The following is a 27,280-nucleotide window of genomic DNA, read 5'->3' as shown; positions in this document are numbered from 1 at the left end:
GTAGACAGAGCCAACAGTCTTAAGACTGATACGCACGTTCAGCTGTTTGGCTCAATGATAAAATTGAGATTCAAATAGTGACAGGTCGCTAGCATGTCGCCTAAAAGAAGAATACCAACTTTATAACTAGTTTGACTATTTAGGTTACTTTAAGTTTTCTAAGACCTATAAGAACGTGATCTTTGTATATGCCTCGGAATGAAGTCTATACTGTCCGTGTATAAGAGTGACCATTCCTATTAAAACGACGCTAGCTGCTATGAAAACTCTTTTTTGCCGCGTTATATTAAACACGTTAATTGTCACAAATTGTACTTCCGGCGTTCACCGGAAGCAGTTTAATTATGTTTTGACAGCGCACGGGATGGGATGGGACAAACAGTTATGGTGTTTTGTTTATGAAAAATGACACTTTTTGGGTTTGGTCAAATAGTTATTACGTAAAAACAGGGTTCCTTCTCATTACTGCGTTCTTCGCATACATCTTTCGCTTCATCCGCATTCCGGTTTATAGATATTTATTGACTCATAAAGAATACAATAATTCACTTATAATGAGTCTAAAACTAATTTATAAATAATTTGTAAAAATATTGACGCAAATTAACAGTGTAGTTTTCGAAAAGTTAAGTAATTTACAAAATTTTGGTGTAGATATAATTTTTTTTTCATTCATGACTGTCTTCATGTTAGCTCGTCGGTTTAGGGTACTCTCGCGCAGACTTTTCGCCGGCACGTGCCTGGGTTTATGTATGAAAGAGTATGCAGGGCACGTGTTTAGTGAAAAGATGTAGTCTCTCCGCGTGAAAATGATTTTTGTACGTTTATATTCTTCTGCCTACTGCTGTATTAGTGCCGTGTGGTTCCCGGCACCAATACAAAAAAGAATAGGACCGCTCCATCTCTTTCCCATGGATGTCGTAAAAGGCGACTAAGGGATAGGCTTATAAAATTGCGATCCTTCTTTTAGGCGATGGGCTAGCAACCTGTCACTATTTGGATCTCAATTCCATCATTAAGCCGAGCAGCTGAACGTGGCCATTCAGTCTTTTCGGGACTATTGGCTCTGTCTACCCCGTAAGGGATATAGACGTGACTATATGTATGTATGTATGTATATTCTTCTTTACCGACGTTAAGACTGACGATCCGCGAGTAAAATAGTCAGGTGGTATATTATACGAAGTGACTCTCGTCAAGACAGTATTTTTTTAACCCTGTTATTAGGGCAACGGAGCCTTATTAACAGGATTAAAAAAAAATACTGGCCAAGTGCGAGTTGGACTCTTGCACGAAGGGTTCTGTTGGTACAATAATCCATATTCAAACTTTTAAAAATAATCACGTTTGCTGTGTCTGCAAACTCATTGGGAGTGCACCTCTTGAAGATTATTAATTTTTAATTAAAGTTTCAGTAATAGGAACCCGCCTCCAATCAATATTCAAATATTTTTTTTAATTCGGTTAATTTTCTAAAACCTCTTCCAACAAACATTTTCCTGAAATCCATTTCAAAATCTGTCCAGCAAGGTTATCATCATAAACAAACATACATACATGTATACAGATCAAACTGAGAACCACCTTTTTTTGAAGGTTAAAAAACCTATAATTATCTATCCATAATTGGTCCTAAAAGATCTGGCAATGTACATATTTACAGTTGCATACCTGACTAATAAGAACTTGGCCTTTCAGTCTTTTAGAGTGCTGGCTCTGCCTACCCCGGCTGGGGTAAAGACGTGATTATATGCCTAAGTAAACATATTTTTTTAATCAATAATTTTTCTAAATTGTTAACATTTATTTAGGTACCTAAAGAAATGGATTATATTTATATTGGACTCATATTTACATATTGGGTGGTACCGAATATATACATGAGTCAGTCTGGGAGCGGTATTAAATGTGGTATTTGACCTATATAATATTCATTATAACTTAATCATATGGGTATGACAATATATTCTTAGAAAAATGAGTGACTAAGACAACAATTAGTAGGAAAGCTTTCTGTAGAATATTATTATGTTCATATTGATAATTTTTTCCCCTTTCTTCGTGGGAATATTTATATTACTTCTTTTTATGAAAGATTTGAGCGTGTATGACCACAATCTGGCTGGTGGTAAGTGAAATGAGGCCTAAGTTGGTGCATGCAAGCTCTAATAAAGCCTATTTAGTCTTGCTTTGGAAATTCCCAAGTTGTATGTATCTGGAAGGAGAGACGTAGGGAGAGAATTCCAGATCACAGTCTACGTTACTCCCGAAGGTCTTTTTAGTCTGACCAGAATAAATGCTGAGATTTTTGGTCCTAATAAACTTATCAACTGTAAGACTACCCATGTGGTGCATTTTTGCATTAAGTACTTATATTTGTTTGTGATACCGCCAACTATAGAATTATTATTTTTTAATCCCTAGTTATAAATAAATATAATATATATGTAATAAACTAGGATCAAATCCTGGGTGAAATAACTATTACTATAGTATTAATTACTCATCACAGATTAATAATCTTATCAGCTACCAAACATGTGATAAAGTTTATCAAGGTAAACAGTTAAGGGGATTAAAGGCAAAATAGCATATTACCACTATACAAGGGTAGATATTACTCAATCCATTTGGCGAATTGGATCAAATAAATGACCTCATAGGTACCTAAGGGTGGTCACCCCATTCTAAGTAGAATGACTAAATGTCCCCACAGATGTGAGTTTGCGGCAATTTCAATAAATTAATATTAGAACGTACAAGGTCGTGCCTAAATAGCTTAGGGAATTACTTTTACCACTAAAATAAACTTGGAAATCAACGTGGGGGACGAATATTTAACGCCGCGAAAAAATCAATATCTACGCGGAATTTTACATTTTTATTACCATACAAATGTAAAGAAGCATTGAGCGGCATATTTACATTACTTTTTATCTCATTGTCATTCATAAATCAAGGTAATTGCGATCATAATCAAATAATCGATGAACTGAAACGTCCGCCTAGCATAATGTTTACGTTTATTACAGACGGTAAAAACACTATGGGGAGCAAAACAGATGCTTAGCGATGCAATAAATAATCTCGGAACAAAAATAGATCGACGCGTGCACCATTAAAAGAGTAATTATTTATTTGTTTTGCTTAGCAAAGCTAGTACGATGAACTCGAGTGTACTTACCTCATTTTGACGTCCGTATCCTTTCTCGAGATCAATCCTTAGCATTTAAAGCACAGCACACAACAATTTTTCACTTATAAAATGCATATTTTCACAGACATAAGCGGACATTTCCGTATTATCGACTAGCGTACACATCTGAGACACTTCGTAGGGTAGCCATTTTTGTCAAAAAACACTATTTCGTCCCTTTTCCCAAATTCGGAAAGTAGGCTGTGAGTGAGAGGACACGAGCACCGCAAGCACCGCGCCGAGACAACGAATGAAAATAAATAGATCATTGACCGGGGCGAACGTAGACAGACCGTTCCGATTCACAGTCTAAACTTTACTATTTCTTATTTAAGTCTACGGTAACAATATGTTCATCATCAAAATCTTCTGGTATGTAAACGGAATAGCGTAGTATTGTGTGCGATTTGGAACGTCTATTATGTTTCGTCCTTGTTTTTGAGTTTTCAATTTAGTCGGTTAATATTCCGCTCCACCAATCACCAAATTTATAACTGCTAACGCCATCTCTTGAGGTTGTGAGAAATTTTTATTAAGGTATTTGCTTAATAATGGCAACATTGACCATACTGATTTGTTAAAGTGAAAATACTAAAATAAAATAAATATTTCTTATTTAGCGTTAAAAATTCATAATATAACACATAGCAACAGTTTAAACAAAAATTGAATTTAATAAAGAGATAGTTTTACGAAAAAAATGACGTAGGTAGATGACCTTTTTAGATTGAGTAGGTATGACAACATTGCGCCATTGTTTGGATGTTTGTTGACACTTTGACAGTTGTGAAATAAATTTTTGGGAACAAGACGGCCTGTTTTTGTGTTCGCGAAGGGTTCCTTTTTTGAAAACGCGAAAATAATGGTGGGCGCAATGCCTGTAAACTTGATACCAAAATTTTGCAACGGTTCCATGGAAAGCCATAATGGCACAGAAGAAAATGAGTTTAACGTTCATATTGGTAGTAGGGTGAAGTGTGGTGATGATTTTGGTACTGTGAAGTATATTGGCGAAGTGCAGGGCTACAAGGGGGTGTGGTACGGTGTAGAATGGGATGACCCTGCTAGGGGCAAGCATGACGGGTCAGTGGATGATGTGCAGTACTTCAAGACTTCAAAGCCTGGTGCAGGATCTTTCGTGCGTCCGAACAAGATATCTCCATTCAAAACCTGTGCTGAAGCTATTCGCAAATATTATGGAGATAGGGAGGTAAATCTGCAATTTTTGTCCAAGCTTAGTTGATGAGTGGGCCCATCTATGAGTCATACTGCAAGGTTTTAGAATGTGATTTTTGTCATCAATGTTGTCATTGTTTACAATAAAGTTGTAATGATCTAAAGTGATTTTAAGAGCCTATGGTTACAAATACGCATTCAAACCACAAATTAGTTTCTTTAATAACTAGAGTGACGGACTGTCATACTGCTAATTCTGGGCTTGATCTCTAGCCTAGTAAAGTAAAGCTTGTATGTCTTACTACCATATATCTACCATTATGTAGTAAGCCACCTACCCATCATTCTGAATTCTGAATTGCTGTTCTTTTTGTACAAAGGCTAAATGACGGTTTACAAACATTTCACACACATATACCTACCTTTTTGCATGAAACAGACTGAAATTTTAAGTAAATTCCTCATACATACATATGTATAATCACATCTATATCCTTTTCCCTGAAAAAGAAAGACAGTCAACAGTCTTAAAAAGACTTAAGGCCATGTTCAGCTTTATTTCTATTTATTTATGTTGGAATTGAAATGCAAATAATGACAGGTTGCTAGCCCATTGCCTAAATGAATAATCCTTAATTTATAAACTTATTCCTGATACAAGTGAATTTATTCAATTTATTTGTGCTGTGTGGTTACCAGCACCAATAGAAAAAAGAATAGGACGACTCCGTGGACATGATTATACTATCTATAGTCTATATCCCTTGCAGGGTAGACAGAGCCAACAGCCTTGAAAAGACTAAATGGCCATGTTCAGCTATTTGGCTTAATGATAGAATTTAGATTCAAATAGTGACAGGTTGCTAGCCCATCGCCTAAAAGAAGAATCCCAAGTTTATAAGCCTACCCTTAAGTAGCCTTTTTCTACATCCATGGGAAAGAGATGGAGTGGTCCTATTCTTTTTTGTATTGGTGCCAGGAACCACACAGCACCAATACAAAAAAGTTAGTGAGTTTTTACATATATTATGTTTCATTCCAGGATGAAACTGTAGCGGCCCACCGCAGAACAGTGATCAATGAGTGGAAGAGAGAGATGGGCGCTCCGTTCATCGAAATGGTTGGCTTTGAGAAGATCCATCAGAAACAGTGAGTGTAGTGTCACTTTACCACTCCATCACATTGTCATGACGGTGACTAAAGGAACGGGCACATTCATCTAGTCCAGCCGTCACTGTTAATCAATATGGGTTGTGTAAAAACCTAACTTATAAACTATGTAAGAGATTTGAAATGCTGTCAATTGTGGAATTATACCATTTTTTTATGTGGAACAAATCTTATACATCTGTGAAAACCGCATTCAAATCAGAACAATAGTTTTAACGTCATGCGAGTAAAAACATAAAGACAGAAATACTTAAAATTACATTTTAGTCTTCTAATGGTCTTGATAGATATCCAATGTCGATTTTTTAACTGCAAACATCGGTTTATAATACTAGCTGTGCCCGTGACTTCGTCCGCGTGGAATAGTTATTTTCGGCCATATTTATGACAATATTGTTCATTTAATACTTTATAGAATAATCTTTACTTTTGTCCGCGTGGAATAGTTATTTTGGGCATCATTGAAGCCCTCAAGGATGACCGTTTTTTTTTCACATTTTCCATTATATCTTCGCTCCTAAAAGTTGCAGCGCGATAATATATAGCCTAAAGCCTTCCTCGACAAATGGTCTATACAACACAAAATAATTTTTCAATTCGTGCCACAAGTTCCTGAGATTAGCGCATTCAAACAAACTAAACTATTCATCTTTATAATATTAGTATAGGTGGGTTAGGTTCCCTTAGAGCATAGTGGTAGAATCGGTAAGGTGCCAATTTAAAATGCGTGATGCGCATAAAGGCACAGGTTCGAATCCCACCTCGGTCATGTATTGTGTTCTAGAAAATTCGACCGCCTCCAAGAAGTGTGCGTCCACGATCAGAACGTCTCCAGGGCTGGTGACGTTTCCACCCTGAGCCCCAACGTGAGGAGTCTCGACGTGTCTCGCAATCTTTTTAGCAACTGGCGCGAGGTGATACAACTCTCAGCACAACTGCCAAACCTTTCTGAACTGGATGTGAGGTGAGATTAGTTTGGCAACTAGTTGATGAAAAGAAGATACTTACATTCATAAAATCACGGATCTTTCCCGGTGGGGTAGGCAGAGACTTAGTCTTTCCACTTGCCACTATCTCTGCACTACTTCCTTCGCTTTTGAATATCAATTCTATCACTAAACTATAGACGTGTACGTACGTATGTATGTATGCATACATACATATAATCACGTCTATATCCTTTGCGGGGTAGACAGAGCCAACAGTCTTGAAAAGACTGATTGGCCACGCTCAGCTGTTTGGATTTATGATGGAATTGAGATTCAAATAGTGACAGGTTGCTAGCCCATCGCCTAAAAAGAGAATCCCAAGTTTACAAGCCTATCCCTTAGTCGCCTTTTACGACATCCATGGGAACGAGATGCAGTGTTCTTATTATTTTTTTATTGGTGCTGGGAACCACACGGCAAGTATATATGTATGTATGTATAAGTAAAAATAGATTAAGACACCATCACAGGTACATAAATCGGTGTAACTTATAAATATAAATTATAATATTTACTTATAAATATAATATATAAATTATAATACTTGTTCCCTTTTTTTTCCAGCAAAAATCGCATGTCTATCGACATGCCCGAGGAAGCACTATCACAGCTGTCCATAAACTTTTCCAACCTGCAAAAACTCAACATATCTGTGTGCAATTACGAATGGTCAGATGTATGCACTCTATCCCATATGTTCCCGAAACTGAACGAGCTGATAGCGGCCCACAATCGTATCAGGAAGATCACACCGCCGGCTGGATTGAGAACGTTGACCATTCTAAGACTGGACGGGAATCCGATTGATACATTCGAGGAAGTGTTGAATTTGGGCAAAATGAGGAATTTGAAGACTTTGAGTTTGAACGATTGCGTTATAAGCGATATTAATTTTGGCAACGACATTAGTGGCGAAGTGGACGCGTTTGAGAATCTGGAAGTGTTGTTTTTGAATAGGAATCGGATTGATAATGTGAGTACATAAATATATACATACGTACATATTGTCCCGTCTTTATTCCCTGCGGGGTAGACAGAGCCAAATTATTTGTGCCGTGTGGTGCCCGGCTCCAATAGAAAAAAGAATAGGCATACTCCCATCTCTTTTCTAAGGATGTCATAAAAGGCGACTAAGGGATAGGCCTACAAACTTGGATTCTTTTTTATGCGATGGGCCAGCAACCTGTCACTATTTGAATCTCAATTCTATTACTAAGCCAAACAGCTGAACGCGGCCTATCAGTTTTTTCAAGACTGTTGGCTCTGTCTACCCCGCAAGGGATATAAACGTGACCATATGTACGTATGTATGCAAACGTTCAGTTTTACAATGCATGCATTCATTACTTTTGTGAAACTGGAGTTGAGTTTCGTACTACGCGCATATTTTTTTTGTTTAATCAAATTTCAAAACCCACTAATTACGTAATGTAAATCCGGCGTTATTTTTTATCATTTCAGTGGCGTTCTATCAGCGAGCTGAACAAGTTGAAATCACTAAAGAAACTCTATTTTCTACGGAATCCAATCTTGGACACGGACAGTTACGATAATTGTTCCCAACTGATAATCGCTAAAATTGGAACACTACAGGTAATTAATTTGTGCCGTGTGGTTCCCGGCGCGAATAAAAAGAAAAAAGAGTAAGATCAATTCGTAATAATCAACTAAGGATAGGCTTATAAACTTGTGATTCTGCTTTAAGGCGATGTCCTCAATTTTATCATTAAGCGAAACAGCTGAACGTGGCCTTTCAAGTCTTTTCGACACTGTTGGCTCTGTCTACCCCGCAAGGGATATAGACGTGACTAATATTAATGTGATTCTTATTTAAGGCGATGTCCTCAATTTTATCATTAAGCCAAACAGCTGAACGTGGCCCTTTCAGTCTTTTCGAGACTTTTGGCCTCTGTCTGCCCCGCAAGGGATATAGACGTGACGATTATTAATGTATGTAAGTTGTTTACACTTTTTATTTTTCAGGAACTAAATGGCACAGTAATAACACGCGAGGAACGCCGCGGGGCGGAGTATGACTATATGAAACAATATGGAGCTGAATGGAAAATGGCACAAAGCGATATTGCAAAGAAGATTGCATTCGATTTGGAGCATTGTCGGTTTGATGAACTTATACAGAGTAAGGATAATTTGTGTAATGCATTTGTATTAACGCTCCGGGGTTTATTAGCCTAAAATATAATCCTACTTATATTATAAAGTGCCGTGTGGTTCCCGGAACCAATACCAAAAAAGAATAGAACCACTCCCATTTCTTTCCCATGGATGTCGTAAAAGGCGACAAGGGATTGGCTCACAAACTTGGGATTCTTTTTTAGGCGATAGACTAGCAACCTGCCACTATTCGAATCTCAATTCTGTCATTAAGCCAAATAGCTGAACGTGGCCATTCAGTCTTTTCCAGACTGTTGGCTCTGTCTACCCTGCAAGGGATATAGACGTGACCATATGTATGTTGTATGTCATGTTGTCAGTATGGATGTTTGTTACACTTTCACGCAAAAACTACTGAACCGATTACGATGAAATTTGGTATGTAGGTAGCTGAAGATCCAGAATAACATATAAGTAGGCTACTTTTTATCCCGGAGTTCGGAGATTGATAGGGTTTCCATGCGGACGAAGTCGCGGGCGGCCTCTAGTAAGAAATAAATTATTTATCCTGTGACAAATTTGAATATTTAATTTAATTTTTAATTAATATGAACAAAAATACAATATATGTTTTTTAATGTCTTGAAAATAGGTTGATTTTATAAATTTAATTCTTTATATAAACTTGGGATTCTTCTTTTAGATGATGGGCTAGCAACCTGTCACTATTTGAATGTCAGTTCTATCATTCAGTTGTAGATCAGAACGTGGCCTTCCAGTCAAGGCTGTCGGCTCTGGCTACCCGCAGGTGATATAGACGTGACTATATGTATGTTCATTTTTTTTTTCACAGAATACGGCATCCCAGAAGACAGTCTTCTTGTGAAACAGCCGAAAATAACAACACTCACTTCGCAACTGTTAGAAATTACGCTCAAAGACGAGACGGGGAAATCGTTCAAAAAGAAATTCCCATCGACAATGATCGTTCAGAAACTAGTGATTTTGGCGCAAAAATTCTTCGGCAAAGGAAAAAATGGAATCCCGAAATTATATCTCATCGACGAACAAATGAAAGGTGCAGAGATATGGCTGGACAATTTGATGAAGGAGCTCAGTTATTTCTCTATAAAAAACGGCGATACAATTGTGGTGAAATTCAGATAATTTTGTTTTCGTACACGGCAACACTGGAACGGTTGGCGCGTTTTGCGTTTTCGAATTGAGCTTTGTAAATAATGTTGTCTAAATTATTTATATTAAATTGCAATATTATTATTCTGAAATTAAAGTCCTATATGTATTTTTATTTTGTGTATTTTTTCACATAACTAGGGTTTTTTTTGTCGCTAAAAAATAAAGGGAAGATGAAATTTTAAAAAGAAAAAACAGTCCTATATCTATAAGAAATAGTGGGCAAATAATATCACCTACTTTATGGTTATTACGTAAAAAAAATCATTAATAAAAGTGATGGGAATGTGATTGAAGAAAACACACAAAAATCTTATAATCAAGTTTTTATTACCAAATCTGTTTACGTAGACAAAATACAAAACTATTTGTATAGATACTTCAATATTTCTGTAATTCGTTTACAATCTCCGAAGAGTTATACAATTAATAATCATAATATTTTAGTCAATTTACCAAACTCTTCAAAAATTCAGACTAATTTATAGACATTCTAATATATTAATTTATATACCCTGTTTAAACTCTCAATAAATTTCAACGACTTATAAATTATGACTATGAAATTTCAATTTATTAAAATCTAGGACTGAAAAAAATTGCAGCAATTTTACTATCTTTTTTTTTACTAATAAACAATGTCGTTTGCATTAAACGTATTGTCATGTAAACTTTACATCTTATAAGTAGCGGCAAAATTTCGTGTGAAAATTACTATTCCCCTGACATTTCACCCGGATGAACTGGTCTGTGTACCAAAATGTTCTTTCATCCGGCGTTTGACCTGGTCACATCATCACCTCTCTGGAGAGGAGCCCGAGGTACGCCTTTGACCATGGACCCTGGATTGGGTGAGTCAGGTTTTTACACGAAGCGACTCCCGTCTGACCTCCGCAACCTTTGCAGGGGAACCTAACCCGTATCGGATGGTATTCAAAATGTCTCCTAGTAATATTTACACAAAACAAAATACTCAAATTTTCCGAACATAAACTACGATAATATTTATAATGTGTGTACATTAATTAATGTACTGCGACGTTCAGAGTTCATCAATCAATCAACCAAAATCCATGAGTTGAACCAAAATCATAACTTTTGTAAAAAAGGGAACCACCACCAAACAATTTCCTCCTTTATCCAAGTCGGTTAAATTTCTTAATCCTTCTCCTAAGCGTTACAAACACTTTGCTGTAAACCACATCAAAAGCGGTTCAGCGTAACGCGAGATAATCGCGGAGTAACATACATGCAGGTCTGACTGAGAATCATCTTTTCAGAGGGCGGTTCAAAATGGCGACGATGTGTGAAGGGACGTACTTTGTTGTGCAAACCTCTCTTATTATCTACCAGAGGCCGCCCGCGAAGTCAAGTGTCGAAATTACTTCGAGGCTAACTCAATGTGTGTAATTTGTCCCGTATATATTTATTTATTTTATTATCTGACTTGACCACATTATAATACAATCAATTAATCACAGTTCTATAACTCTGAACGAGGCGTACAAATTTCTACAAAAATAACAAATTATGTATTTATTCGTACAAAAACTAATCAACTAGATATTCATTGTGAATTCCTACTAGTGTTGAATCGCGTTGAAAAACCTGAAAAAGTAAATATATAAGGTTAATCAAGGAAGCTATTAATGATGTGTCATGTCTTGATCCCGGCACATTGGAATCACTCAATCTTAAGTGATTACTTACTAATAATTATCTATGCTAATATTATAAAGTTAAAGAGTTTTTATGTTTGAACGCGCTAATCTCAATAACTACTGGTTCGAATTGAAAAATACTTTTTGCGTCGAATAGACCATTTATCGAGGATGGCTTTAGGCTATATAACATCACGCTGCAACTATAAGGAGCAGAGAAATAATTGAATATATAAAAAACGGGGAAAATTATTCACCCTTGAGGGCTTCAATGATGCCCAAAATAACTATTTCACGCGGACGGAGTCGCGGGCAAAGCTAGTATTAAATAATATAACTTCCTAATGGTCCATCAAGGGACAGATTTCCGTAGCTGCAGCCATCTCGCTTTAGAACAAAAGATAACAAAGGACCTCTTCATGATGGCTTCGGCCCCATGAACTTACAAACTTGGGATTCTTCTTTTAGGCGATGGGCTAGCAACCTGTCACTATTTGAATCTCAATTCTATCATTGAACCAGACAGCTGAACGTGGCCTATCAAGTGGACTAAAGTATAGGCGTATAAACTCGGGATTCTTCTTTTAAGCGTTGGGCTTAATAGTGACAGGTTGCCAACCTGCCACTATTTGAATCACAATTATGCCAAACAGCTTAACGCGGCCTGTAAGTCTTTTCAAGACTGCCGGCCCTATCTTCCCCGTAAGGGACATAGACGTGATCACATGTATGAATGTCCCTAGATAAAAAAAAAAGACATGACATACCCATACACCTCAGTTTATAGTAGCGGCGTGTGAGAAGTCCCCTTTATCAAGATGGCGCTGTTGAGCTTTTGGCTCATACAGAGTCATCGACAGCCGCTCGGGGCTCGTTTTGTTGCGTTGCATGTCTGCCAGATAACATATTAATTCATAAAAAAAATATATATATAAGGCTTCTAAGCTTGAGATTCTTCTTATGGGCGATAAGCTAGCAACTTGTTTTAGCACCACCCGTACATGCATCTCAGTTTTGTCCAAAGGCTCGACTGGCAGAGAATGCCTTGTGGCATTAAGTCCACCTGATGTACATTTAACGTGTATAAAGTTTAAATAAATAAATAAACTTGTCACTATTTGAATTTCAATTCTATCATAAGGCCTAACGGCTGAACGTGGCCTGCCAGTCTTTCAAGACTGCTGGCTCTGTCTAACCCGCAAAGGATATAGACGTGATTATATGAATGAATGTATTAAAATATATTTTTAAAAAACCCGTGTGGTTCTCGGCAGCAATAGGAAAAAGAATTGGTCCACGCTCCATCTCTTTCCCATGGTTGTCGTCTTTCAAGACTATTGGCTCTGTCTACCCCGTAAGGGATGTAGACGAGACTATATATGTATGTATGTAGTTGACTTATCACATCAATGTTTAATTTTGATAAGCAATCACACAAATCTACATAATGGGGCGCGGTCCGACACGCTATATTGTCCCGTTGCCAAAACATACATACGTAAGCCATTGTTTATCGCATTTGTAATTCAGTTACCATAGTCGCTATCGTGACGACGGACGTACTATCGAAAGGCAAAAACTCGATAAACACTCTAAACACAACACTCGCTTTCAATTATTAAAAAAAAAAGTGAGATTTAAACTTTGATTCCAAAAACTTACTTTTAAAAAAAGAACAAAACAGACGCGTTAAGTTTGAGGTTATAAAGTGTACTAAAAATAAATTATACAGCTAGTATTTTCATTGTTCTCGCACTTATAAAACTGTTTTAGTGTTAAAAAGTATTTGAATACGGATATTTTTATATGTTCAGAAGAATTATCTGCCTCTTGGTCGGGACAAACTCCCGGTTGCGACTTCCATTTCTATACCCACCAGGGTCCTGAGACAGTCAGTTAATTACACGAAGCGACTCCCGTCTGACCTCCGTGACCATGTTAACATGACAATTTAACCCAGATTGGATCATTTTGTTGCTCAATGTTCCGCGGAAATGCTTTGGTGCGTCATCAATCGATTAACTCAACAACGCAACGCATTCTAAAAATAGTTTAGTGTTGTGTGTTAAGCCATAGATTCTAGAGTGTTATAGATAAATAATCGAGAAGTGTCAAGATATGTAGTGTGATATGATAATACATTTTTATTATGTTACTAGCTTTTTGCGCGGGGTTCGTTCTGGTGGGAATTTCAAAAAATTTAAGTCTCCTGAAGGTTTTGTTTGTCTCCGTGCTAAAATATCATCAAATTCGGTCCATTAGTTTTTAAATAATTTCTATTTTATGTGCAATAAAACTTATAGTTAATGTTATCTTTTCCAGTCAACCATAGAGTGTTATTATAAATAAAAATACAAAGTCAAGATATCATTCGAATCAGAATTGACAAATTAATGAAGAAAACATTGAAGAATAAGTGACAAAATTCATTTAAAATCGTGAAACGACATGGGTATTCTCTGTCAGATCAATTTGTTCAAACCGCCTGATGGCGTATATACCGCTGGCAGTTCTATACAAGGAATAATTAAATACGGCGTAGACGAAGTTACGGTGTTCGACAAGATCACAGTCTCATTAAAAGGCCAAGGTAATTTAATTGTTGAGGAACAACACGAGAAAAACAACAGTACATATAGTGAAAAGGAAGTGTATATAGATGACGATGTTATTGTCACTAATGAGAAGGGCATAGCTCACGAAATAGGCATGTATCAAACCAGATTTGATTTCCAACTGCCCGAAAACATACCATCTTCGTTTCACTACCGCGGGAGAAACACTAGTTTCGTAGTTAGATGCGACATCATTTACTACGTAAGAATAAAATTCGAACGACCTGGATTTTTACAATTCACAAAGCGTTTTAAGAAGGAACTGACTGTAGTGTCAATGTTGAAACCTACTTTGCCAACCGAACCTACAATTTACGGGGAGCAAAAGAAACTATTTCAATTATTTTCGAGTAAAAGAAACATTGTCGACCTAAAAGCTAATATACGTAAATCTGTTATACCTACTGGGGGTAAAATTGAGTTAGATTGTGAAGTGACAAACGACACTGACGTTATTATAAAAGGAATTGAAGTTAAACTTGTAGAAACTCATAAATTCAAGACAAGCGCCAAAGACGTTACATTTAACAAAGATGTCGTCGATACAGATACAAAAACTGGTTCTATTAAAAGTGATGAGACGAAAATTCATGATATTGTTATAAACTTACCCACGGATGCTTCTACTTTGGTGTTTTCAAAAATTGCATTTAGGAATTACGCAGTTCGAATTACCGTACAATTACCTTTTCCTCATATAAATGCAGTATTAGACATACCGGTAGAAATTGGTGATTTAATTCGAGATTCAGATGTAGTTGATGACGTGAATGAAGATACACCATCGGATTATGAGAACCCGCCTCCGTATTGGGTGGCAATGGGAGAAATGACGAACAAGGAAGAGTTTTATAGTGAAAAGTGATTATATCATAATAAAGAACACAACAGATTAAAAACTTTGTTTTAATGACTAAGGGAAAATATGGAGTGAGTAAATATCTACACATTCAGGCAACTGGATGTGGATGAATGACCATGAATAAGGGGTTCCCCTTGCAAAGGTTGCGGAGGTCAGACGGGAGTCGCTTCGTGTAAAAACCTGACTCTGACTGACCCAATCCAGGGTCCATGGTCAAAGGCGCACCCCGGGCTCCTCTCTAGAGACATAAGCATATAAGCCGTATAAGTTTTCTAACGTCAAGTTTGAGGTAAAACATATAAGTAGATACATATAATCACGTCTTTATCCCTTGCGGGATAGACAGAGCCAACAATCTTGAAAAGACTGACAGGCCACGTTTAGCTGTTAGGCTCAATGATAGAATTAAGATTCAAATAGTGACAGTTTGCTAGCCCATCGCGTGCAAGAAGAATACGAAGTTAACAATCCTATCCCTTAGTCGCCTTTTACGACATCACAAAATATGTATCGTTGCGTTAGTATCTCGTAACACAAGTCTCGAACTCACTTCGAGGCTAACTCAATCTGTGTCATTTGTCCCGTATAGGTATATATAAAGACTCTTAAAGACTAAAGACTTACATCTCAGACTGAGTCTTCGCTTGTGCCTCGCGGAAAGTTCTAGTTGTCTCCGCAATAATTGCGACGCGGACGCGGGACGAACCAGCGCCGGGGTGGACAGAGTCACGCACGAAGACACCGACTTGCTTGTGTAGTCTGAAAGTGGAGATACAAGTCCGAATCGGGAATACGTACTTATATGTCAACACGTCTATACTTACATATGATAGATATATATAGACCTTTGTCTTATGAGTCAGTATTTCATGCTATGTGTCTTATAAGACATATCATATATTATCATATCGGGGTGGACAGAGTCAACAGTCTTGAAAAGACTGTTGAAGCCACGTTCAGCTGTTTGGAATTGTGATTCAAATAATGACAAGTTGCTAGTCCATCGCCTAAAAGAAGAATCCCATGTTTATAAGCCTATCCCTTAGTCGCCTTTCATGGCATCCATGAGAATGAGACGGAGTAGTCCTATTTTTTTAATTGGTGCTACGAACCATACGGCCCATATGATAGATAGATATGAGTCAGTATTTCATGCTATGTGTCTTATAAGACATATCATAAGTCTTATAAGCATCTTGTTTCAAAATTCAAAATTTTTTATTCATTATTATAGGATACTATTATATCGCTTAATAATTGTCGTATGGTTTAACAACTTGGTTGACGTCAAATAAATTACTTAAAAACTAAGTTTACTGCCGCTTCCAAGGCGTCAGTGCAGAAGAAGCAGTAACAAACTGCACTGCAGCATTTTCTTTAACAACGTCAACTTCACAATATTAAATTATACTTAGAATAGAATGTGGACGGGAGAATACATACAGTTTTTAATAAACTGTCTTATATTGGTGTCTTTTATAAAAAAACTTATCCAGTCTAACTTGTACGCAAATTGTCTTGCCCAGTACAGTGTCTCATAAGACATGTATTGTTAACTCACCTCTCTCTAGTGCTAGAAACCACACATCTATCTAGCATATGGGACATATGTCAGATATGCTATGTGTCTTATAAGCAAATATCTTGTTTCTGTGTTGTGCTAGGAACTACACGGACCATATGCTAGATAGTTATAGACATATGTCTTATGAGTCATTATTTCATCCTGTGTATCTTATAAGCAAATATCTTGTTTCTAATTAACTGTCTTATATTGGTTTCTTTTATAAAAAAACTTATCCAGTCTAACTTATCCTGTACGCAAAGTGTCTTGCCCAGTACAGTGTCTCATAAGACATGTTTTGTTAACTCACCTCTCTCTTGTGCTAGGAACCACACATCTATCTAGCATATGGCACATATGTCAGATATGATGCTATGTGTCTTATAAGCAATTATCTTGTTTCTGTGTTGTGCTAGGAACCACACGGCCCATATGCTAGATAGATATAGACTAATGTCTTATGAGTCATTATTTCATCCTGTGTATCTTATAAGCAATTATCTTGTGTCTAATTAACTGTCTTAAATAAGTGTCTTTTAAGGAATACATATCCAGTCCAACTTGTCCTGTACGCAAATTGTCTTGCCCAGTACCGTGTCTTATAAGACATGTCTTGTTAACTCACCTCTCTCTAGTGCTAGGAACCACACATCTATCTAGCATATTATTATGGCACATATGTCAGATATAAGTCAGAGATGCTATGTGTTTTATAAAACATATCATCACGGCCCAAATGCTAGATAGATATAGACATTTGTCTTATGAGTTATTATTTCATCCTGTGTGTCTTATAAGCAATTATCTTGTTTCTAATTAACTGTCTTAAATTGGCGTCTTTTATAAAGAATGGAAATCTAGTCTAACTTGTCCCGTACGCAAATTGTCTTGCCCAGTACAGTGTCTCATAAGACTATCTAGCATATGGCACATTTGTCAAATATGAGTCAGTAATTGCTTAAAAGACACATAGCATCTCATGCTACGTATCTTGTTTCTGTGTTGTTTTGTGCTAGGAACCACACGGCCCATATGCTAGATAGATATAGACATATGTCTTATGAGTAAATATTTCATCCTGTAGGTATGTCATATAAGCAATTATCTTGTTTCTAATTACCTGTCTTAAATTGGTGTCTTTTATAAAAAAACTTATCTAGTCTAACTTATCCTGTACGCAAAGTGTCTTGCCCAGTACAGTGTCTCATAAGACACGTCTTGTTAACTCACCTCTCTCTAGTGCTAGGAACTAGGTGCTAGCACTTTGTAAATAAATTGTCTTGCTTACTACAGTGTCTCATAAGACACGTCTTGTTAATTCACCTCTCTCTAGTGCTAGGAACTAGGTGTTAGCACATTGTTAATAAATTGTCTTGCCCACTACAGTGTCTTATAAGACAAATCTCGTCAACTCACCTCTCTCTAGTGCTAGGAACTAGGTGCTAGCACTTTGTGAATAAATTCTCTTGCCCACTACAGTGTCTCATAAGACACGTCTTGTTAACTCACCTCTCTCTAGTGCTAGGAACTAGGTGCTAGCACTTTGTGAATAAATTCTCTTGCCCACTACAGTGTCTCATAAGACACGTCTTGTTAACTCACCTCTCTCTAGTGCTAGGAACTAGGTGCTAGCACTTTGTAAATAAATTGTCTTGCCCACTACAGTGTCTCATAAGACACGTCTTGTTAACTCACCTCTCTCTAGTGCTAGGAACTAGGTGCTAGCACTTTGTAAATAAATTGTCTTGCCCACTACAGTGTCTCATAAGACACGTCTTGTTAACTCACCTCTCTCTAGTGCTAGGAACTAGGTGCTAGCACTTTGTAAATAAATCTTGCCCAGTACAGTGTCTCATAAGACAAATCTTGATAACTCAACTCTCTCTAGTACTAGGAACTAGGTGCTAGCACTTTGTAAATAAATCTTGCCCACTACAGTGTCTCATAAGACAAATCTTGATAACTCAACTCTCTCTAGTGCTAGGAACTAGGTGCTAGCACTTTGTGAATAAATTGTCTTGCCCACTACAGTGTCTCATAAGACGACAAATCTCGTCAACTCACCTCTCTCTTTGAGAACGATGTCCTTACTAGCGGCTAGTAGGTCGCTATCGCGCAGTGTGACCGGCGCAGTGTCCCACGTTCGATTCCCGTCGCCGTGGCACGCCGCGTGCTCCTGTATAGACGAGTTCTGCGATTGGTCGCTAGATTGGGACGTTTGGCTCAACTGGAAATTGATAAAAGTCTTTGTTACATACATACTTACTTACAATCACGTCTATATCCCTTGCGGGGTAGACAGAGCCAACAGTCCTGAAAAGACTGAATGGCCACGTTCAGCTATTTGGCTTTATGATAGAATTGAGATTCAAATAGTGACAGGTTGCTAGCCCATCGCCTAAAAAAAAGAATCCCAATTTTTTAAGCCTATCCCTTAGTCGCCTTTTACGACATCCATGGGAAAGAGATGGAGTGGTCCTATTCTTTTTTCATTGGTGCCGGGAACCACACGGCACCAGTACACCATTACATACATCCTTACATACAATCACGTTTATAACCAACAGTCTTGAAAAGACTGATAGGCCACGTTCAGCAATTTGGTTTAATGATAGAATACATACATACATACATATGATCACGTCTTTATCCCTTGCGGGGTAGACAGAGCCAACAGTCTTGAAAACACTGATAGGCCACGTTCAGCAGTTTGGTTTAGGTAATGATAGAATACATACATACATACATATGATCACGTCTATAACCCCTTGCGGGGTAGACAGAGCCAACAGTCTTGAAAACACTGATAGGCCACGTTCAGCTGGTTGGCTCAATGATAGAATTGAGATTCAAATAGTGACAGGTTGCTAGTTCATCGCCTGAAAGAAGGATCCCAAGTTTATAAGCCCGGATCCCTTAGTCGCCTTTTACGACATCCACACGAGCGAGATGGAGTGGTCCTATTCCTTTTTTTTTATAGGTGCCGGGAATCACACGGCACTCTAGTTGTTATTACAATTTTATTTATAAACACTTGTTCCGCGCCGAGAAGGTCTCTATTACTTGTCTGTCTGTACACCAGACTGTAACTCGTAAACCGTAACAGATAGAAAGTTAAAATTTATGCATTACCGATGCCGCTATAACAACAATTACTACATATTAAAATATTAAGGGTATTGATATAAATATAAATATATACGGGACAAATTACACTGATTGAGTTAGCCTCGAAGTAAGTTCGAGACTTGTGTTCGAGATACTAACTCAACGATACTATATTTTATAATAAATACTTATATAGATAAACATCCAAGACCCAGGACAGTCAGAAAAAGTTCTTTTCTCATCATGCCCTGGCCGGGATTCGAACCCGGGACCTCCGGTGTTACAGGCAAGCGTACTACCGCTGAGCCACAGAGGCCGTTAATATACATAAAATAAACGCTCGAATCGGTGTGGCGAAAAAAAGGCATGGGTTCAAATCCCACCTCGGCCATGTAATCAATCACTATTTTCGTAATATAGGTACATTAGTTTGAATACTAACCGATGTTCCTACGGTAAGGGAAAACATCGTGTGGAAAACCTGCACATTCAGTCAACTGGATGTGTTCCCCTGCAAAGGTTGCGGAGGTCAGACGGGAGTCGCTTCGTGTGAAAACCTGACTCACCCAATCCAGGGTCCATGGTCAAAGGCGCACCCCGGGCTCCTCTCCAGAGCGGTGAGAGGATGCGACCGGGACTAAAGCCGGGAGGAAGAAGAATGAAAAATAGAAAAACAAAATTTCAAATGCTCACCTTCATCTTCTTAGAGTAACTCGGACTGGATTGTGGTCGGTTTTGGAAATCTATATGGTTACCACCATTCCTTGTCTTCACTAAAGGGGAGAGCTTCCTATATTCACTTCTGGGCTCCAATTCTATCCTCACGGTCTCTGTTACCTGGAAAAAATTATAACATGAACGTGCCATGCAATGTGGGCTATCAGTCTTTTCAAGGCTGTTGGCTGTGTCTACCCCGCAAGGGATATAGACGTGATTATATGTATGCGTGTGTGGTATGAAAGTGCGGTGTGGTTCCCGGCACCAATATAAAAAAATTAATAGGACAGCTCCATCTCTTTCCGTAATAGGCGACTAAGGGATAGGCTTATAAACTTGGGATTATTCTTTAAGGCGATGGGCTAGCAACCTGTTTCACTATTCGAATCTCAATTCTATCACTAAGTCTAAACTATGTCGTAAAAGGCGACTTAGCGATCTAGGCTTATAAACTTGGGATTCCACTTTTGGGCTATAGGCTAGCAACCTGTCACTATTTGAATCTCAATTCTATCATTAAAGCCGTACAGCTGAATATGGCCTTGCAGTCTTTTCAAGAGTGTTAGATCTGTATGACTTAATTATGTATATGTTAGATACTAGCTGTCCCGGCAATAGTTGTATTGCCATAGGAATAAATTAATTTTAAAAATTTCTAATAAAAAAAAAATGTTAAGTGTGGCCAACCCTTATCACTGAGGAGTATGAAAAATAAATGTTGGCCGATTCTCAGACCTACTCAATATACTCACTAAAATTTCATGAGAATCGGTCAAGCCGTTTCGGACGGAACAATGTGACACGAGAATTTTATATATAAGACTAGCTGCGCCCGCGACTTCGTCCGCTTGGAATAGTTATTTTGGGCATTATTTAAGCCCTCAAGAATGAATATGCCTGCCCTGCCATGCCTGTTTTTTTTCACACATTCACAAAAATAATTTTTCAATTCGACCGAGTAGTTCCTGAGATTAGCGCGTTCAAACACATATTAGTATAGATGCGTGTAGTTTAAAAAAAAAAACCTTACCGTACTATTACTAGCTCGTCCAAATAGCGGTGACAACTTGGGCTTATTACTCGAATCCTCAGTTTCAGCGCTATCTATAGTCATAGTCGTGTCTACACTCTTCGGTTTCCCTATAGGCTTGACCACAATCAGACCTTTGTCCAAATCCTTTTCAACGCCAAAATTGGGATTTTCAAAACCAGTTTGAGACTCGATCTCGTCAACCGTATTGGTCTGAGACGATTTCGTTTTCAACATGCGCTTGCGTCGCTCCAAATCTGCATGTATGTCCGTTTGCACGCGCAAGTTTATATCTCCGTAACGTCGCACTATGTAGTTCAAGAGCCAGTGGTAGCCTTTACGCAGGCCGGGGTCAATTTTGACCTTCGACCTCGTCTTGTTCGGCTGCGGGAATGCGGAGTAGGATTCGACTAAGGTTGGACATCTGTATCTGAAAATAAATAGTGACTTTTATGAAAAACATTCCATACATACATACATGTGCCGTGTGGTTCCCGGCACCAATACAAAAAAGAATAGGACCACTCCATCTCTTTTCCCATGGATGTCGTAAAAGGCGACTAAGGGATAGGCTTACAAACTTGGGATTCTTTTTTAGGCGATGGGTTAGCAACCTATCACTATTTGAATCTCAATTCAATCACTAAGCGAAACAGCTGAGCGTGGCCTTCAGTCTTTTCAAGACTGTTGGCTTTGTCTACCCTGCAAGGGATATAGACGTGACCATATGTATGCAAGCCATACACATCAACAAGGCTTTTCAATCTTTTCAAAACTGCTGGCTCTGTCTACCCCGCAAGCGATAAAGACGTGATATGTTTGCGTATGTTAATGAGAATTTAATGAATGAGAACAAAAGATAACTAATAATTACTCACTTGTTGACCAAAGGTTCAATATTGAGTTTCTCTACCACGTCGATGTCATCCAAAGCGCCGTTCTTGTCTTGTTTATTGGCTAGCACAAGAACGGGTTTGCCTGAAATAAATAGATAAATATATATATGTATACACTAGAGGCCGCCCGTTACTTCGTCCGCATGGAAACCCTATCAATCCCGCGGGTACTCCGGGATAAAAAGTAGCCTATATGTTATTCTGGGTCTTCAGCTACCTACATACCAACCAATTTCATCGTAATCGGTTCAGTAGTTTTTGCTTGAAAGAGTAACAAACATCCATACTGACATCCTGACATACTCACAACTTTCGCATTTATAATATTAGTAGGATACATACATATAATCATGTCTATATCCTTTGCGGGTCTTAAAAAGACTGATAGGCCATGTTCAGCTCTTATGCCTAATGATAAAATTGTGATTCAAATAGTGACAACCTGTCTCTTGCCTGAAAAAGAAGAATCTCAATTTCATAAGCCTATCCCTTAGTCGCCTTTTACGACATCCATGGGAAAGAGATGGAGTGGTCCTATTGTTTTTTCTATAGGTGCCGGTATAATAAATCAATAATTTATTTGATTGACCTCAACCCAGTAGATAAATAAATAATACTTAATTTAATATTTTTAAAAAAATCCTGCTATACATTTAACTTATTAATACATCTCTTTTTTGTTCTTTAAAATAATAAGCCTTTTCACTCATTTTGGTGATCACTGCACCCACTTTTTTTATGTATATTGTTTATTTATTATAGTTTTTATGTATGTATGTATATTATATATTTTAATTATTTTATTTTATATTCTGTGTAGGTATTAATATATTTATTTAGTTTGACCCCACATAAAGTTCTCTGTCAGACCTAATGGTTGACTGGTAGATAATGCTTCTAGCATTAAGTCTGCCAATTGTGCTATACATTTGTATTTTGTGCAATGAAGTTTAAATAAATAAATTAATTAAGAATGGTGTACACAAAAAAATACCCTGTAAAATTTCCATAAGATTTATTTTAAAAAAAGAACCTTATTACCAAGTGGTTAAAGTTTTTAAATGACTGATTTGTAAAACTACCCTCAAAAACTTTTAATAGTATCGAATTGGAAATGTAATAAAATTGGTATCAAACTACGAGTATTGGCCACCCACAAGTAGAAAATTATCCACGGTTTAGACTCTACACCTTATCAACACATTGCGCAACAAATTTAATTAAAAAATCAAGTGGGCATGTGTTAGCTGATCAAACAAATTCGTCACACATGAACGACAAAATAATGGTTACTATGGCAATATATTGACACGAACACTCACCTGATATCTTGTCATGGGAAAGAACTTCTTCCAAAACCTCCCTGCATTCATCCAAACGCGAAAAATCACTTGAATCTATGACGAATATCACACCATGCACTTCGCTGTAATATTGATGCCATATTTCTCTGAAATGTGGGCCTCCCCCCAAGTCGTATATAGTCACAGGTGTGTCTTTGTGTATTAAATTAACAGCCTTAAAACCTACAGTTGGCAAAATCTTGTCATCTTTCTCCCCAGTCAAGTTATTTACCGTTTGTGTTTTACCAGCGTTGTCTAAACCGATCAGGATTAAAACTATGTGACGACGAACACGCCGTCGCTTAAATAATCCCGCCCAACAATTCCCCATCGTTTTTGCACACAAAACAGGCTAATTAAAGCTAAATTGAGCAGTATATTGCAGTACAAACGCGATAAAACTTCAAATTTGTCGCCATTAGACATTTGTAAACAAAAAAGTTTTGTTGACACAACGGTTGCCAATGGCAAGCCACCACGATGTGGCCAGTATTAAAATAGGTTTGTTAATTATTTTTTTTAATTTATGTTTTAAATTTATTATTATAAATCTTGTTTTTTTTTTAATTAATTCGTATTTATAAATACATATATTTAATTATTAATTTACATGAATAAACATAATATTTTGTTTATCAATATACATATTTTATGTACTACATACAGACATAAATATTGGAAAATATATTTTTTTTTAACAGATTACGACTGTTTTACGCAGAACTGCTTAAAATATGTATTATATTTTGAAATGCAAACGAATAATTCAGCGTATGTTATTGTTTATTCGTTTATGAAGACTACCATTTACGATATCGTTGATATTTACAGTGTACACTTGTACTGTAAATACAGGTGTTTTAACGACAAACATTTGTTAACCTAAAAAATAAGGTCAAGTATTCGATACCACTGACTACCCTGTGGTTCAGCGGTCAAGGGGGTCACCATGATCCAACAGTTGCTGGTGCTATTCCCGCGGGAAGTAGGTGCCTGTGGTACACTTTGTAAGCATAGTCTGGTAAGAATAAAAAGGTTAGAATTCTCTGATCGGTAACCCAAATATTTCAACATCTTCAAACGTCACGCCACCAACCAATCACAGCGCGTATGCTAAATCTCGCAAGCAAAGATTTCACGGATCGGAGCATAAATATAAACTCAGACAAAACATCGTCTGTCGCATGGTTCCCCAGGCATCATACAATACATAGGAGGAATAATATCTGTGGATGGGAGTTGCTCCGACTGACTTAATTAATAAAACTGAAAGAATTACGTTATAAATAAATAATTATATAAATTATCTACTTAATGACGTTCAACTGATTGAAGTCAAGACTTTATTAAAGATGGACCAAGCTCCTCTGCTTTTACATACAATCACGTCTTTTGCCCTTACGAGGTAGACAGAGCCAAAATTCAAGACCATACCAGAACAGCACGGAACCTTGCACTTGCAATTTCTAAATAAAACAAAAGTACAATTCATTCAGTAGGTATATAATTTATTTTATAAATTGAAGACAGATACTATGGCAGTGTAGTTATGTTAATCTAAACTTAAAATTTAGTGTTACCAACTTTTATTCGTGAAACCAACCAAGAGTAGAATGTACAAATTATTTTACAGATTTTTTGAGTATTTTTAATTAACAATATTAAAGCCCTTTTCTGTCTTGACTCAAATAAATATTTCTTGCCAATATCTAGGGGCTATCTCATTCGTTCCTCATTTAAATTTGCAATATATTCTCTTGTCAATACAACGACTTAATTATTGGCTGGCTCCTTATTTCTAAGTTGTTTGTGATTGATTATAATTATGAGTATTTGATCATATGTTGCCAGTTACGTAACAATTTCCCGCCTCTATTTTTTAAATCTCCTACTTATGAATATTTTTGGTTGATAAATATCTAATGTTGCCAGTTACATTACAATTTCCCGACTCTTTTTATTCACTAAGCATGGGATTTTGAATCATAATCCGAATGAAAGTAAAATGGAAATTAATAATTGATAAAAATTGAAAACATAGAAAAACTGTTGATAAATAAGACCCCTTCCCGGGCCGGCCGAGTTATAAAATTGATATTATCAAATATTCTGTACTTTTAATCCAAATATTTCGGCAGAAAACCGACAGTTACACATTAAAAGATAAATAAATTAATCTTGTTTCCCCAAAACATATCTCTTTAATTCCACTAATATACATTAACAACAATATGCCATACAAAAACTGAATAAATCTAATGATTATTACAAATTACAAAGATCCACAGTTTGAAACATTTATGTGGATAATTAAATATTACATAAATTGAGATCCCTAAAATGACTACTTACCTATGTGCTAATAAATGCTATGTACAGAAATTACAGAGCTGCTTATTTTGATGCAGTCCATTTTTAGGTATAATCATCATTCTTCTTCTTGGCTATAGTTCCGGTGCATCCTCACCACTCTGCAGAGGAGCCCGGGATAAGATCCCTTGACCATGGATCCTGGATTGGTCCAGTTTTAGGTATATCAACATTTCGCATAAATTCTCATATATGTTATGCAAAACGGAAGAATTACGACGTTTGTTTTGCTTTGTATTAAAATGAGTGATAAAATTAAATCCATATATTTCATTTAGGAACACTTGAAAATTTACTCTTATAAAATTGTACCTATTTTTATTATTTTTAGTACAATGTACTTTTTGGTACGAGAGCTGGAAATACCGGTATTTTGCGAGCCGGTTACAGTGGGTACTTTAGAAAATTGTACTTTTAGCAAAACGTAAACAACTAGAGTATGCCCGTGGCTCCGCTTGCGTAAAGCGCAAAATTATTTATTTATCTTTAATTCCCCATACCGCATGAAATCCTGTGCCTAAATGCTTAATTTCAAGACAAATAAGCAGTAAATATATGTAGGTTGAAATGGCCTCACTCAATGATACCTTTATTTTTTTTGGTTACATCATTTTCTTTCCATTATTTTAGGACCTAGAAAGATACAATTACATGGACAGATACACACACATAAAACTCCGCTATTGGTACGGAGACAAAAATAATTACATTGTAAAAAAAAATCTCTTATAAAATTACCGGAAGAACTGACATGGCATGTTAGGTATGTTCCAAATTTAAGTGATTTTGAACTTTTTAGTATAAAAGAATGGACATAGATAATATATAATTTTTTAACTTCGTTGGCATGAGGGGAAAATTATAATTATTCGCATTGAACTAGGATTCTAAATCATTCAAGTTGATTGCCATTTATCTAAAGTTACTATGTAATGGAAGATCTAAAAATGTTGAGCATTATTGAGCTAAATTGATTGCAGTCAAGTCAGATAAGTATTACATTGCGATATAAAATATTGTTTTATATATGGCAACATTGTTTCAAGGTTGTTATAAACACATAATATCCGTTGATTAACCAATAAATATTCGGTGTTGCCAATTAACTGAAATTAAAACTACGATAATTATTAATAATTGAATTGAATAAACAAAACATACACATACAAAAATACGTTAAATATTATAAGTGGCACTGTGTTAAGAAAATAAAGAGATTTTTCCTCAATTGGAATTGGGGAAAATCCCTTTTTTCACACTTATAATTCATTCAA

The 27,280-nt window shown here is 36.8% G+C and overlaps 4 protein-coding genes across 6 annotated transcripts in view; 2 read left to right on the top strand and 2 right to left on the bottom strand.

The window, feature by feature from the left end:
- Positions 1 to 3,535, bottom strand: part of LOC106142152 (protein enabled) — a 64,356-nt gene extending 60,821 nt beyond the window's left edge. The window contains exon 1 of the mRNA XM_060952024.1: positions 3,185 to 3,535. Within this exon, the coding sequence (XP_060808007.1) occupies positions 3,185 to 3,189 (5 nt within the window). The 5' untranslated portion in view covers positions 3,190 to 3,535. The remainder of the gene's footprint in view (positions 1 to 3,184) is intronic.
- Positions 3,536 to 3,953: 418 nt separating this feature from the next.
- Positions 3,954 to 9,955, top strand: LOC106142124 (tubulin-specific chaperone E). Its single transcript, XM_060952076.1, has 7 exons — positions 3,954 to 4,406; positions 5,415 to 5,521; positions 6,327 to 6,506; positions 7,096 to 7,504; positions 7,993 to 8,124; positions 8,515 to 8,671; positions 9,500 to 9,955. The coding sequence occupies exons 1-7, from the start codon at positions 4,059 to 4,061 to the stop codon at positions 9,811 to 9,813; spliced, it is 1,647 nt and encodes a 548-aa protein (XP_060808059.1). The 5' UTR covers positions 3,954 to 4,058; the 3' UTR covers positions 9,814 to 9,955.
- Positions 9,956 to 10,292: 337 nt separating this feature from the next.
- Positions 10,293 to 24,083, bottom strand: LOC106142163 (ADP-ribosylation factor-like protein 13B). The gene is made up of 8 exons (XM_060952025.1): positions 23,616 to 24,083; positions 22,276 to 22,375; positions 21,398 to 21,827; positions 20,344 to 20,487; positions 18,607 to 18,769; positions 15,603 to 15,737; positions 12,269 to 12,393; positions 10,293 to 11,448 (listed from the first exon to the last, which is right to left on the bottom strand). Exons 1-7 carry the CDS (start codon positions 23,965 to 23,967, stop codon positions 12,278 to 12,280), a joined length of 1,440 nt encoding a protein of 479 aa, XP_060808008.1. The 5' UTR covers positions 23,968 to 24,083; the 3' UTR covers positions 10,293 to 11,448; positions 12,269 to 12,277.
- LOC106142164 (arrestin domain-containing protein 5) lies at positions 13,006 to 15,015 on the top strand. Of its 3 annotated transcripts, none has more exons than XM_013343832.2 (2): positions 13,006 to 13,131; positions 13,824 to 15,015. In XM_013343832.2, the coding sequence occupies exon 2, from the start codon at positions 13,950 to 13,952 to the stop codon at positions 14,979 to 14,981; it is 1,032 nt and encodes a 343-aa protein (XP_013199286.2). In that variant the 5' UTR covers positions 13,006 to 13,131; positions 13,824 to 13,949; the 3' UTR covers positions 14,982 to 15,015. The 3 variants fall into 3 exon arrangements, with proteins under 3 accessions (XP_013199286.2, XP_060808009.1, XP_013199287.2); XM_060952026.1 differs by having other exon boundaries at positions 13,070 to 13,201; XM_013343833.2 differs by lacking the exon at positions 13,006 to 13,131 and adding an exon at positions 13,278 to 13,503.
- Positions 24,084 to 27,280: the final 3,197 nt, after the last annotated feature.

The sequence above is a fragment of the Amyelois transitella genome, chromosome 27 (genome assembly GCF_032362555.1).
Source record: "Amyelois transitella isolate CPQ chromosome 27, ilAmyTran1.1, whole genome shotgun sequence".
Taxonomy (NCBI): domain Eukaryota; kingdom Metazoa; phylum Arthropoda; class Insecta; order Lepidoptera; family Pyralidae; genus Amyelois; species Amyelois transitella.
Note: the sequence above shows the minus strand (reverse complement) of the source record. Positions and strands in the feature narration are given on the sequence as shown.

Bases quoted from the DNA above. Each gene is read 5' to 3' on its own strand.
- LOC106142163 (XM_060952025.1), bottom strand. From the start codon at position 23,967: ATGGGGAATTGTTGGGCGGGATTATTTAAGCGACGGCGTGTTCGTCGT. The intron at 21,828-22,275 runs GTGAGTAATTAT...ATTTATTTTCAG, and splicing joins ATTGAACCTTTGGTCAACAA to ATACAGATGTCCAACCTTAG. The intron at 18,770-20,343 runs GTGAGCATTTGA...ATCAATTTCCAG, and splicing joins GTTACTCTAAGAAGATGAAG to TTGAGCCAAACGTCCCAATC.
- LOC106142124 (XM_060952076.1), top strand. From the start codon at position 4,059: ATGGTGGGCGCAATGCCTGTAAACTTGATACCAAAATTTTGCAACGGT. The intron at 4,407-5,414 runs GTAAATCTGCAA...GTTTCATTCCAG, and splicing joins AATATTATGGAGATAGGGAG to GATGAAACTGTAGCGGCCCA. The intron at 7,505-7,992 runs GTGAGTACATAA...TTATCATTTCAG, and splicing joins ATAGGAATCGGATTGATAAT to TGGCGTTCTATCAGCGAGCT.
- LOC106142164 (XM_013343832.2), top strand. From the start codon at position 13,950: ATGGGTATTCTCTGTCAGATCAATTTGTTCAAACCGCCTGATGGCGTA.